Source organism: Aegilops tauschii, chromosome 7 (assembly GCF_002575655.3).
Source record: "Aegilops tauschii subsp. strangulata cultivar AL8/78 chromosome 7, Aet v6.0, whole genome shotgun sequence".
Taxonomy (NCBI): domain Eukaryota; kingdom Viridiplantae; phylum Streptophyta; class Magnoliopsida; order Poales; family Poaceae; genus Aegilops; species Aegilops tauschii.
Genome location: NC_053041.3, coordinates 63,499,040 through 63,512,796, shown reverse-complemented (window position 1 = coordinate 63,512,796; position 13,757 = coordinate 63,499,040). Strand labels below are relative to the sequence as shown.

The 13,757-nt window shown below is 49.4% G+C and overlaps 1 protein-coding gene across 1 annotated transcript; it reads left to right on the top strand.

Moving 5' to 3' along the window:
* Positions 1-9,687: 9,687 nt before the first annotated feature.
* On the top strand, positions 9,688-11,689 carry LOC109735824 (coniferyl alcohol acyltransferase). Its single transcript, XM_020295029.4, has one exon. The coding sequence runs from the start codon at positions 9,864-9,866 to the stop codon at positions 11,295-11,297; it is 1,434 nt and encodes a 477-aa protein (XP_020150618.1). The 5' UTR covers positions 9,688-9,863; the 3' UTR covers positions 11,298-11,689.
* The last annotated feature ends 2,068 nt before the right edge of the window (positions 11,690-13,757 follow it).

Below are 13,757 nucleotides of genomic sequence, written 5' to 3'. Positions count from 1 at the left end.
AGTTTGCGGTTTAATAAAAGAAGCTACATCTCAATTTGCGTTCAAATTCAAATTTTGCACAAATTCATATCAAATTTGTCAGATATGCCCGCCAATTTTTGCAATATATAAGAAATTTCCAATAGAACTCTCTGGCGCACTGAGATATACGTTTCTATACCCATCGTTATGGGTTCTGCTGATGGATCCACCCTTGGCTTGGACTTCTCCAAGGGTCTGGTTTTTGCGGAGAAGGTTTTTCAATCTACGGGCTTTTCGGTGCACCCCATGGATGACACGGGTTTCTTCACCATGGTAATTTCCTTTGGCCGACATGATTTTCGTCTGACTGAGGATTCGGTGGCAGCGGCGCTTGAGGCGGCCATCGGGGGTTCTGCTATTGAGTTCATGGTTTTTATGATCACGGAGAGGGTTTTTGGTTTTCACGTTTCTTGCAAGGCTGTGGCTTTATTCATTCTCAGGCTCCGTTCTTTCTCCTGTGATCATTTTAAATGCTTCTTTCACCTTTGGGGTAATGGTGGCCCAAATTGGGGCCGTGAGTTCAAGCTTTGGAAATTGGAATGTGATGCTGAGTGGATCATTGCTAGTCCTTCTAAACGTCGAGCTACCCTTGGCATGCTGGCTATGCACACCAAGCCCCGTAAATCTTCGATAAAATCATCGCATGGCCCTGCCAAGAAGCTTTCATTTTCTCAGTTCCATAATTATCCTGCTTGTCGTGGTTATCGTTTTCCAGCCACGCAGTCTTGCATTCAAACTGTTGAGGATGCGGGGTACACGCTTTCTGCGCATGAACGGGTGGTCATCCACCCTTCGCCGCCGGCTGAGCTCCGGTGGACGACAACTACCCCCTCCATTTCCTTTGGAACGGTTAGGGATCTTCAACCAGCTGCGAATGGGTCGCCGTCTATCTCGGGCGGAAATTTTGGCTCTCCAAATGTGGACGTGCCTTCCCATGTTGGGCCGTCTTCTTCACGGTCCACGGTCCAGGTGGAGCCGGTGCTATCCTCTGGGCTTTCCATTCCGTCTTCTCAGCAAGCAGACGAAGATTTTGATAAATTGGTTACGGGCATGGTAGATGCAATTTTAACGTGTCAGATTTGCTTATCTAAGGGTCATTTTGCTGCGGCGTGCACATCTAAATTGCGTTGTACCTCTTGTCTGCGGATGGGGCATGGTAAAAAGGATTGTAACAAGTTTGCTAGCATTTTGGGTTTGGTTTGGAAACCAAAACCCGGTAACGTTGCAACTTCCGAGGATCGCTCAGCTCCCACCGAGAATATCTCTCTGACACAGCTTTTACCAAACTTGGACTCCTCTTGCACTTCCGCATTTACTGCTTCGCCTTGTTCCATCAGTCCTGGTCCCAAAACGCCTTCGACAGGGCCGCCTGAAACCCCTCCCCCGCCGGACTTCTTGCCGCCTGCTTCCAGCCCGGGCTGTTCCTCTCCGATGGCTAACTTCCCTCTCAACCCCATGCTGTATGTGCCGGCTGGCCATCACATTGTGGACGGCGGTGATGCTCGTCTGCCTCGGACCTATGTGACGCCACATACCCCACTTGTGCGCCGCCATGAGGAATTCATGCTTGCTGAGGTAATGCCCATCCCCCCTCCCGATCAGATTGGTGCTGCTACGGAGGAAGTGGTCCAGTGGTTGCAAGCTCATGGGGTATTGCTGAGGTCTGCTCAGCCTTGGATTAGATCGGTGGGTCTTTTCGAGCTTCGGGATGCTGCAGTCAGGTTTTCTCTTCTTCAGATGCCGCCCCAACCCCTCGGCAATGATCGTTTTGTGCGTTTTATGAAGCACGATGAGGGTGATTCGTTTCGAGGTGCTCAGGGTTTCCGTCAGGGTCTGCTCATGTTCTTGGGGATTCCGCTCGATCTTCGCAATGAGGAGAATATTCGGGCAGCGGTCAACACATTTGGGAAGTTTCAGCATTGGATTAGTGAGGATCCCTACCTTGTGCGCACTTTGGTTTTTGCGTCTTTTCCAGAAGATATTTTAGTACCAAGAGATGTGGTGTTCATGGATTATGCTGCTTGGGGTGGTGCCCGGGTGTCTTGGAAGGTGCCTCTGTATATCCTGGGGGCCAATTTTGCTGAACAGATGCCCCAGGATGAAGACTGGATGCCCATGAATGGCAATCCCCATCCCATGCCTGGTGTTCCCTTCCCGGAGATGCCACCTTTTATTCTGCCTCCATTCCCGGCCTTGGGGTGGAACGATGTGCCACCACCTCCGCCTGAACCTGCGTATAATGAGGTGCATGAGGACAATTGGGGCAACTGGGAGGAACCTGCTGCGGAGCCTGCTGTGGAGGATCAAGAATCTGTGGTTTTGAATGCCTCGGCCCAACCTAGTTCGGCCCACCAAAGCTCTGAAGATCAACCCCAGGTGCCCCCTGCTCCTATCGTTCTTATTGATGGGGCTTCTCCTGCTAATTCGAATGGTCAAATGGCAGCACCGGATATGGAGGATGCTAATAATTGGGCCATTGTGGTGTATCAACCTCCCCCTTTTGATGTCCGCACTCTGGAGCAGCCTGTGGTTCCGATTCGTTTTGGTCCCCCTCTGCCGCCGGAGATGATTTGGAGGCGCTCGTTTGAAAATTTGCTGACTGCTCCAATGGTGTTTGAGGTGCCTAAACCTCTGCTGCCTCAGCCCCTGTCGCCTGTCATTTTGAGCAAGAGAACCTGGGACTTTGCTTTCCAGCAGGATGCCCTTCCTTTGCTGACATGGAAGGAGTCGGTACCTGTTCGACCTGTGGCTAGAGCACTTTTTGTGGATGAAACTGACAGGGTTGTGACTGTTGTCCCTCCTCCTCCTGAGCGTGCACCTGCAAGGAGGCCACGCAAAGTTTTGGCGCCTACTCCACTTGTTGAAACTTCTGTTCGTAGGTGTACCAGAAGTTCGGCCCAGCGGGCTGGGTTTAAGCCCACTTTCCATGAGCTGGTTCTGCAGCCCAAGAAGAAGAAGCCCAAGGCCAAGCCCCTCTCTGCTGAGAAGTCTGAAGACCCTGCATTTGGAGATGTCCCTCCGCCTACTCCCATCAGTCACCTGCAAGCTATTTGCAAGGAGCTGGAGATTGATGCAGCTCTGCTCACGGAGGATGCACTTATGGTGGACCCCTCTGCTGCTACAACTCAAGACTCCAATGAATAGTGCGCTCCAATGCTGTTGGGTTTGGCGAGCCCACAAATATGCTTTATGTGTTCGGTTTTCTTTTTCTGATCCGGGGCTATGTAATAATGCTGGTTTGGAACTCTTATGTGCTTTTGGGCATCTGGCACTGTGTGTCATGTGCATGGGTGACTTGTTTATGTTATTCCTTTATGAATAATCTCTGTAGAAACTGGAATGTACTGTGCTGGAATGTCAGGGGTTTAAATTCTGAAGCTAGGCAAAGAGCTGTTAGACAAAAGATTGATGAAAGCCACTGTGCTATTGCCTGCCTACAAGAAACTAAATGTGCTTCATTCGATTCCCGCATGATTAAAAGTTTTTGCCCCAAGAGATTTGACAGCTTTGCTTTCTCTCCTTCTTTGGGGGCCTCTGGTGGAATTCTAGTTGTTCGGAATTCCTCTATATTTGGGGGGACTTTATTGCAAGTCCAACAATTTGCTGTGGTAATTGAGTTTGTTTCTAGGCACAACAATGAGCGCTGGACTCTTGTGGTGGTCTATGGACCTTGTCAGGGGGAAGCCAGGGATAATTTTGTAAACTGGTTATATCACCTGAACATTCCTGTGGATGAGAATTGGCTGTTATTAGGGGGATTTTAACTTCTTACGGTCTATGGATAACAGGAATCTACCTGGTGGTGATCTGAATGACATGTTTATCTTTAATGAGATAATTGGACACCTCGGCCTTTTGGAGTTGCCCATCAAAGGCAGGTCCTACACTTGGTCCAATATGCAGGATGATCCACTTCTTGAGCAGCTTGACTGGTTCTTCACTTCTGTTGATTGGATCTCTGATTATCCCATGACTGAGGTGTTACCTCTTGCCAGGACTGCTTCTGACCATGTGCCCTGTATGGTTACAATTAAAACTTCTATTCCCAAGTCTAATATCTTTAGGTTTGAGAACTATTGGTTGGAGTTGGAGGGTTTTATGGATTGTGTTGATTCCTCATGGCAGAAACAATCCAGAAAGGGCCATATTACTGCCAGGATAGCTGACAAATTTAAGTCCTTGAGAATGTGTCTCAAAAGGTGGCAGAAGAGCATTTCTAAACTGAAAACTCTCATTTGTAAATGCAATAGTGTTATCCTGCTCTTGGATGAGCTTGAGGAATATAGAACACTCTACAGACAGGAATCAAATTTCAGGATTGTGGTAAAATGCCATGTTGAGAAATTGCTCCACCTTCAATGTCTTTATTGGAGGAAACGATGTACTATCAGATACATCAAAGTGGGTGGTGAGAACACCAAGTTCTTTCATGCTATGGCCACGGAGAGATACCGAAGAAATTCTATTGCTAGCTTAAAACTGCATGATGGTACGGTGGTGACTGATCATTCCCAAATGGAGGGTATTATCTGGGATTGTTTCAAGAACAGAATGGGTTCTTCCAGGGGAATTAAAATGGGCTTTGATCTTTCTTCCCTTATTGAACCCGTTGTGGGGCTGGATGTTCTCACTAAGCCTTTTGAGAAGGAGGAAATGGACTTGATTATCAAGCACATGCCAGTTGATAAAGCTCCAGGTCCAGATGGTTTTAATGGTCTTTTCTTCAAAAGATGCTGGCACATAATTTCTCAGGATTTCTATGAACTGGCCCAGGCTTTCTTTCAGGGTACTGCCCATCTGGAGAATATCAATGACTCTTACATAACTTTGGTGCCCAAGAAGCCATCCCCTGAGGAGGTGGGTGACTACAGACCTATATCTTTAACAGGAATGGGTATTAAGTTTCTGTCTAAGATGGCAGCCAATAGGTTTCAAGAGGTGATTATGCAGTGTGTTCACAAGAACCAATATGGTTTCATAAAAAGTAGAACAATTCAGGATTGTATTGGGTGGACCTTTGAGTATTTGCACCAGTGTCATCAGTCCAAGAAACCTATTGTGATTCTAAAGTTGGATTTTGAAAAGGCTTTTGACTCCCTCGAGCATGAGGCCATTGTGCAAATTCTGAGACATAAGGGCTTTAATGAGAAGTGGATCCTTTGGATGAAGCAGCTTCTCTCCACAGGTACCTCCTCTGTTCTGCTTAATGGTGTCCCTGGTAGGAAGTTCAGGTGCAAAAAGGGTGTCAGACAGGGTGATCCAGTCTCTCCTCTCTTGTTTGTCCTAGCTGCTGATCTTCTGCAGACTGTAATTAATGATATGTTCAGAAGGGGCATTCTTCAGTTACCTATTCCTTGTCATGATCAGGATTACCCTGTAATTCAGTATGCTGATGATACTCTTATTATCTTGCCTGCTGACAAGGATCAACTCTTAGCTCTAAAGGATATGCTCAGGATCTTCTCTGAGTCCACTGGTCTGGATGTGAACTATCATAAATCCTTTATTATTCCCATCAATGTGGACACTGCTGTCATGGTTGAATTAGCTTCTGCTTTTGGATGCCAGATTGGGAAAATGCCTTTTACCTACCTTGGGTTGCCAGTGGGAACTACAAGGCCTAAAATGCTGGATTTTATGCCACTGGTTGATTGCATGGAGAGGAGAATGACAGCTAGTTCATCTTTTCTGAATCAGGGGGAAAGGCTGCAGTTCCTTAATTCTGCTCTATCATCTATGCCCATTTTCTTCTTGTGCAGTTTGGCTGTCCCAACTGGAATTCTTAAACAATTGGAAAGAATCCAGAGGCAATGTCTCTGGAGGAGGAATAGGGGTCAGCCTGCACCCTCCCTAGCTGCTTGGGACCTTATCTGCAGGCCAAAAAACAGGGGAGGTCTTGGCATCCTCAACCTTGGTTCCCAGAATGTTGCACTTTTGATCAAACATGCCAATAATTTCCTTAATAAAAAGGATCTTCCTTGGGTTTCTTTAATTTGGGATACTTACTACCATAATAGGGTCCCTCAGGGAACTTCTGATTGTGGCTCATTCTGGTGGAAGGATATTTGCAAGGTCATGCATCATTTTAGGGAGTGTGCTTGGGTTCAGATTAATGCAGGGAACACTGCCCTCATGTGGTCAGATAACTTGCAGTTTGATGGTCAGGTGTCTAGCCTTCAGCTCAGATTTCCCAGGCTCTACTCCTATGTTAAGGACCCCTGGGTTACTGCTATGGAATTCTTGGGCTCTCAGGACATTTTCCAGCATTTCCACCTTCCTTTGTCCAGCCAGGCTTTTGATGAACTGACTATTCTCCAGTCTATGTTGGGTGGCCTTATTAGAGCACCTGGGTCCAAGGATATTTGGTTTTGGAAGGGCACTGCCAAGGGATACTCACCAAAGCTGTTTTACTCACATACTTTTGTCTCTGCATCTTTCAACCCTTTGACAGCTTGGATCTGGAAGTCCTCTTGTACAATGAAAATCAAAGTTTTTGCTTGGATGCTTATTATGGACAGGTTGAACACCAAGGACATGGTGGAGAGGAGGCATTGGCACTTGGAGGATGGAGTGAGCTGTGTCCTTTGCCCTTTGCAGACTAGGGAGACAAGAGATCATTTGTTCTTCAATTGCAACTTTAGTGTCAGAATTTGGAACTATCTACAAATTGACTGGTCTTCTGGTGACTCCATGGCTCATTTGGTCCTTAATGCTAGCAGGAGTTTTAGGAAGCCCTTCTTCACTGAAGTGGTGTTCATTGCTTGCTGGAATATCTGGATCATCAGGAATGCTAAGGTCTTCAGGCATGAGAGGGCTAGATTTAATAAATGGAGGTCTGCTTTTATACATGACATCAGCTTAATGCAGTATAGAGTGAAAGCTGCCTACAAAGATGATCTTCTACGCTGGATTTCATTCCTGCCACCTTGAGGCCTTTAATATGTATCTTCTAACCTGTTTTTCTACTTCTTCCCCTAGATTCTTTGATTACCTCTTGTAATCCCCCCTTTTCTATACCTGTACTGTATATATTTTCTCAATAAAGTTTTGATATGCTGTGGGGGTTTCCCCTACAGTTCCCAGTCAAAAAAATATATAAGAAATTGACCGTGCCTACAGACGGCGATGGTTATGGACGCCGTCCCCGGTGTACGGTCCCACATGTAAGAAACCACGTCACCCATGTATGGACCCGCCTGCTAGCATCCACGTCAGCACAACAATGGGCCCACATGTCAGAACCGTTGACCGGTTAGACGACACATCATCAGCAAAAAACAATGTGTGGTCCCATTTGTAAGCAGCCACGTCAACATCTTCTCGGCCCATATGTCAGCAGCGTTGACCGGTCAAAACCGACGCCCAATTATTACTGACGGCACCGTCGGTGATAAAACCCACGACGGACCCACATGGAAGAAGCCACGTCAGCAACTGTTGGTCCCACCTGTCTGAATCACTGACTGGTCAACCCCTCGGACCAATCACCAGTGACGAAGTATTGTCGCCAAAATGATCTTACGCGACAGATTGGGCTATCATAGGTGACATTCTGGGCCGTCACTGAAAACGGCCATCGGTAGCATTATTTGTTTCGTCACCTAAAATGCGATCTTAGGTGACATAAAAAGTGGTGCTGTCAAAATTTTATTTTCAATGATGGCGCTTCCGTGACGATGGGGGTGACGGCCAAAAAACTTCATGGGGGTATTTTCCGCGTCGAAAAAGGGTTATACGTGACACATGAAACATCGCGGAATAGAGCAAATTATGTAGTGGAGGAAAGCGGTGACCTTGGCCGTCATCACCACTAGGCCAGACTGGACGGACCGGCCAGGATTTCCCCGGGTCCCTGTCCACCTCCACAAGAACCCACCTGCAACAGGGCCTACGTAAGAGGCCACCTTCCGTCGAGGCCAGCTGAGAGAGATGAGAGGGCAAAGGAGCTCGAACCTCTAGATCTGAGCCGAGAAGCACCGCGCCGCGACCAACTCCTGCCGACGGCTCACCGCCCTCGCGATCAAGCCTCCGACCAACTTCACCTCCTACGAGTGCCACCTGCAGCCAAACGACGCCGCGACACCCGCCAGTGCCGCCACCCTAGGGTCCGCAGTCCTCCACCAAAGGCCGGAGTGACGAGATCCCCGGCGCCCGCACAGACTCCGTGATGGCTGTCTCTAGTGGATGCGATGGGGAAGAAGGGGGGGGAGGTGGTGGCGGGAGGCGAAGCCTAGTCGCCCCCCGAGTCACCAGTCGAGGCAACGCGAGGGCCTTTCCTTTGCTTGGCAAAAGTTTTTCACTTCTATAGTCTTGTTCTTGTCGGTTTATTTTAATACCATAAGGTCCAAAACACATTCCACTGTAGAAAACTTCTTAATCTATCGACCATGTTGTTTAGTCCGTTAGATACGTCTTTCATGAACTTTACCTGTTGTGAACTGAGCATAAATTAGATGGTTAGGTTCTTGTTATGAAACCAGCCCACCATGGCTCATGTCCTAGATTTGGCACCGATTCTCGCATTTTTTTGGATTTATTTCATGCTTTCCGGTGATGTTCGTTCAGTGGGAGAAGACGTTCTCATTGACTACGAGGCATGTATGGTGACTTATTCAATCTGAAGATGTGATGTCAGCTCAGTATCTCGGAGGTGTGCTTAGTGATAGGGTGTGTGTGATGCGTTCATAGGACGGTTGTATGTCCGTGTATATGAACATCTGTGATTATACCGTGTTAAAAACATTTTTTATTAGTTTCCTTCATCGACGTGCCAGAACCAGGGGCTGCGCACTTGGCCCGCATCTAATTCCGCATTGGAGAAGATGACCAAATGTACTCGATGGCTTGTAACGCGACGCAACGTGTCGCATGCCAAAACGTGACGACTCCAATTGTGGTCTGATCAACATCATGCCGCTAACTACGAGGCATCTGTGATGTCTTTTTCAATCTGAAGATGTGATGGCGGCTCAGTATCTCGAAAGTGCGCATAGTGATAAGGTGTGTGTTGCGTTCATAGGGCGGTGGTATGTCTGTGTATATGAACATGTGTGATCGTACTGTGTATACAAACATCTGAAATTCAAAGTTGCCACGTAGCACAAAAAAAATACCCAGCGATTTAAATTTTTTTCATCATCCCCGTGATCTGGATCCAGTGGCTGTTGGTGGCGTTCACTAGGACCTTCCTCAAGCGAACATTTGCCAGTTAACATTTTTTGTTTTTTTGGAGGGGACGGTCTGCTGCATTTTGTTCTGCTTATTATGGGGATAGAACTGTTATGCCCATTATTGTCAAGTGGAAAAGAAAAAAAAAATCTCTGTTTACCTGTTTTTGCCATATTCTTTGTTTGGACACCTACATTTACATAGCACCTGGTTTTGGACTCCATCTGCAGGTACGCCAGGTCAAGGACGAGGAGAAGGTAGCTCGCAATGGCCGCCGCTCTTCTTGGACTGGACTGACCTCAGCCGGCGTGTCCCCAAGCTAAACACTTGTCATCTGGGGTTTAGCTCGTAGAAGTAGCATCCTTCATCGACGTGCCAGAACTATGGGCCGCGCACTTGGCCCGCATCTGATTCTGCATTGGGGAAATGTATTGGATGGCTTGTCACATCGGTGAGTCTACTTTCGCATTGAAAAATGGCCAAAGCAAGAAGGAAAAGTGCTGCTTGCCAATTTCATCTTCTTCTGCCCGAAAGTGCCGCGTGCCGAAACAAGACGACTCCAACTGCGGCCTGATCAACATCATCCCGCCGTCTCGTGCTCTCTCCACCGCTCGCTCCTACCTACGTCTACGTGTTGTCCCTCCCTGCGCCGCGTCCGTCCGTGCGCACGCGGGATGCCGCCGGCCGAGAGTTTCGCCGTCGAGGTCGTCTCGCGGACGCTGGTGCGCGCCTCCGACCCGCCGCGGGGATTCCCGGCGGTGCTCCCGGTCTCCAACCTGGACCTCATCCTCGGCTCCTTCCACGTCTTCTTCATCGCCGTCTACCCGGCGCCCGCCGCGGGCTTCCCGGCCGTGGCCGCGGCCGCGCGCGCCGCGCTCCCGGCCTTCCTCTCCCGCTTCTACCCCTTCGCCGGCCGCGTCGTGCCCAGCGCCTCCACCGGCGTGCCGGAGGTCGTGTGCGGCAACGAAGGGGCCGAGCTCGTGGTCGCGTACGCCGACACGGCGCTCGCGGACGTCGACTTCGCCGACGCCGACGCCTCGCTGGGGCGCATCCAGGTGCCGTTCCAGCGCGGGCTCGCGCTGTCGCTCCAGCTCGTCCGGTTCGCGTGCGGCGGGTTCTCGCTCACCTGGGCCACCGACCACCTGCTCGTCGACGGCCACGGCCTCACCACGCTGCCCAACGCCTGGGCCGACATGCTCGTCGGGGGCGGCCTCTCGTGGGAGCCCCACCACGACCGCGCCTCCCTCTTCCGGCCCCGCTTGCCGCCGCGGTACGGCCCGTCGCTGGACGCCGAGTTCGTGCGCTACGACCCCGGCACCCTCCCCAACGCTCTCCTTGCCGCGGCCCTCGTGCGCCGCAACTACGTCGTGGAGGCCGCCGACGTCGACCGCCTCCGCGCGGCTGCCAGCGGCCCCGCACGCCGCGCCACGCGGCTCGAGGCCCTCTCCGCGCACGTCTGGAAGCTGCTCGCCGCGGCCGTGGGCGGCTCCGACACGCACTGCCGCATGGCGTGGCTCGTCGATGGTCGCCGGCGCCTCGACCCCGCCAAGTACAATAAGACCCACGTCAACAACTACCTCGGCAACGTCGTCACCTACGCGTCGCGGGAGGCGGCCGTGGAGACGGTGCGCTCCGCCCCGCTCGCCGACGTGGCGACGATGGCCGCGACAGCCATCGCGGAGGTGTTCCGGCAGGAGCGGTACGAGGAGCTGGTGGACTGGATGGAGGCGCACAAGGGGGTGTTCGCGGAGGGCGGCAAGTGGACGGAGGCGGTGGGGCTGGGAACGGGCAGCCCGGCGCTGGTGGTGTCGGCGTTCGTGCCGTTCAAGGTGGAGGGGGACTTCGGGTTCGGCCCGCCGCGGCTGGTGATGCCGTGGGTGCGTCCGGGCCGGCTCGGGTCGGCCGCCATGACGGTGATCCGGAGCCCCGCGGGAGACGGGTCGTGGCTGGTCACAGCCAGGATGTGGCCTCGGCTCGCCGACGCCGTGGACGCTGACCCGGAGGCCGTGTTCAAGCCGGCCACCCCCGAACGGCTCGCGTTTGCGCCGCCCCGCCGCGCCGAGCTGGGGGCCACCGGCACGGCGCAGCACGTCGTGAGCCGTATGTGAGCTGCGTTGGCTGCGTGGACGGCTGCTGACTTCATAGCCTCTCTCTCAGTACTAGAGTAGTATCTATTTTTCCTTTTTTCATTTTTTAATAAAATATCGGGACTATATTCGTCAGGTGCATCAAGACGTTTAAGTTATCGGTCACTTTCCTCACCGAGCCGTCAGATCTTGATCAAACGGCCCAAAATAGATCGCACTATTCCTCTTCAACCTCCATCTCTCTTCTTCCTCAAGGCTTCAGCCTACCCGCCCCAACCGCCGGCCTCCATCACCCACAGCCAACGGGCGCTACCGCGCACCGTCCCGCCCTCCCCTCAAAATCCTTCAAATTTGTATGTTTTCTTGTGTTTGTTCTTTAATAACAAGTTTGAACTCAAGATAAATTGTCCAAATGACCCAACTTGTGTTTTCTGTGTTGGGGATGAATGTGTTAAACATTTGATTTTTTTTTTAAATGTGTTGTCTCTTCTAATTTCTGGAAGATAATTGCTGATCTTTTTGGAATTAATATTCCGAATTCCTTGGATGACCTAAGCGTAAAAATAAAATGATGTTGTGATCAATGTTTTTGTAAAAGGAGGCCAAATACTTGCCTCATTCATTAATTAAGAGGGAAACGAGTTTAATGTTTGTGTTACAACACCCATTATTGTTGAAGGTAGAGTGTCATGAAAGATCGGGCCGCAACAACAGATCTAATCTTACTAGGGGGTTCGGTTTTTTATCAGCTCCTAAGGATAGCCTACTCTTCAACCCTCATGGGTAGGGTGCAGACTTCAAGCTACACCGTCGGCTGCAAGTGTGAAAACAACGCTGGTGGTGGATGCGTCGATGGCGTTGGCGGTTGGGTCGGTGGGCCGTCGGGGTGGCGACAGCGAGGGCGAAGAGGTCGAAATCAATTTGGGGGAGTGGCGGGGTGTGGCAAGTGTGCCACCTACAAGTGGGCTAGGGAAGCACAAGGTAAGGACACCACGGGTGTCGGCAACATGTCCGCACAAACACAAATCCAAATCAAATTTAGGCTGAAATGGACCAAAGCGGATAAGAAAACGGATATTCGTTCGTTTGTATCCTCGCGTTAGGTTGTGGTTTTCATCCGCACGAAAGACGCAGCAGATGAAATGGATCGGCTCGTTAAAGTTTCCCTTGTAGACCGGGCGATGGCCTAGATAGCCACACATAAACTTGGAGAAGATGCATCCCATAAGGACGAGAGCAGCAGCGGAGCTTCGTAGGAACCATTGGGGACCATGGGCAAAACATGAGTATTGGGGGGGGGGGGGGGTTCAAATTGCTAAAAAAATCTCATCTAAACCTTCCCCAAAAACATTTCTTCGAGTTTGGTCTAAGGGTGGGGAAGGGGGGGGGGGGCAGCACCCCCTCTAGGCCTCAACATAGCTCAGCCAATGATTTTGTTTTTGGAGTATCGGCTTTGTTTCTATATGTCCACATCTACACAAATGTGATTTCATAGCGAAATTTTGTACACATGTTAAACAAAACATCAATGTTTCTTGCAAAAAGAAGTTCAGATTTTTTTGAAACTTTTTAACATTTTTTTGAATTTTACTGTTCACTGGAGCTCATGTGAGTGATCGGTGCAGAACAGCTACGTTCGAAAAGAAACACACTCACGTGGTGACCTCAATTTGCCTGTCGTACAACACATCTACCTGAGAGACTGGTTTTTCTACCATTCACGGTATCTATCGTGCATGCATCCACCATTCCCTTGTTTCGTTGGGATATGTGCCATCACAATAGTTAACTGGTAAAATATGGCATCCTGACATCACGCACATTGATTTCTCTCACCTAATACTCCATTCCAAAATTCTTGTCTTAAATTTGTTTAGGTACGGATGTATCATGGGACGGAGGGAGTATATCATAACGTGATATTTCCTAGTCAGTTCCATCTAGTGGAGTTTTATTTAAAAATTAAATGTTTCATATTATTTATAACAAAATTATACTCCCTCCATTTTATAATTTTTGTCATGGTTTTAGTTCAAATTTCAAATTTCAAATTTGTCAAATTATATTCAATAATTGGGCGTGTTTTGAAGATAAAATCGAAAGAAAAACACATGTACAGACGGAATATTTTTCTTAAATTTATTTGAACATATATATAGTTGTTCCAAGTTTAAGATTGAAAACAAATGAATGCGTACTAATGAGTACGAGAGAGAACTCACTCTGTGTGCGTGTCGTGTGAGAGGGAATGAGGAGAGAGAAGCCATAAAGTTGATTGATTGATTGTCAGAAATATAGGACTATATTATTCTGGGAAGAGTCAATTATATCGGTGGTGCTAGAACTTGGCGTAAGCGGTCACTTTAGTGCTAGAACTTGCGGTATACATTAAAGTGGTGCAAAAACTTGACTTGAACGTGCAAATACGGTGCAAATCTCGTTTGTATACGCCGACGAAGCTGACGAGGCATGATAGCATGG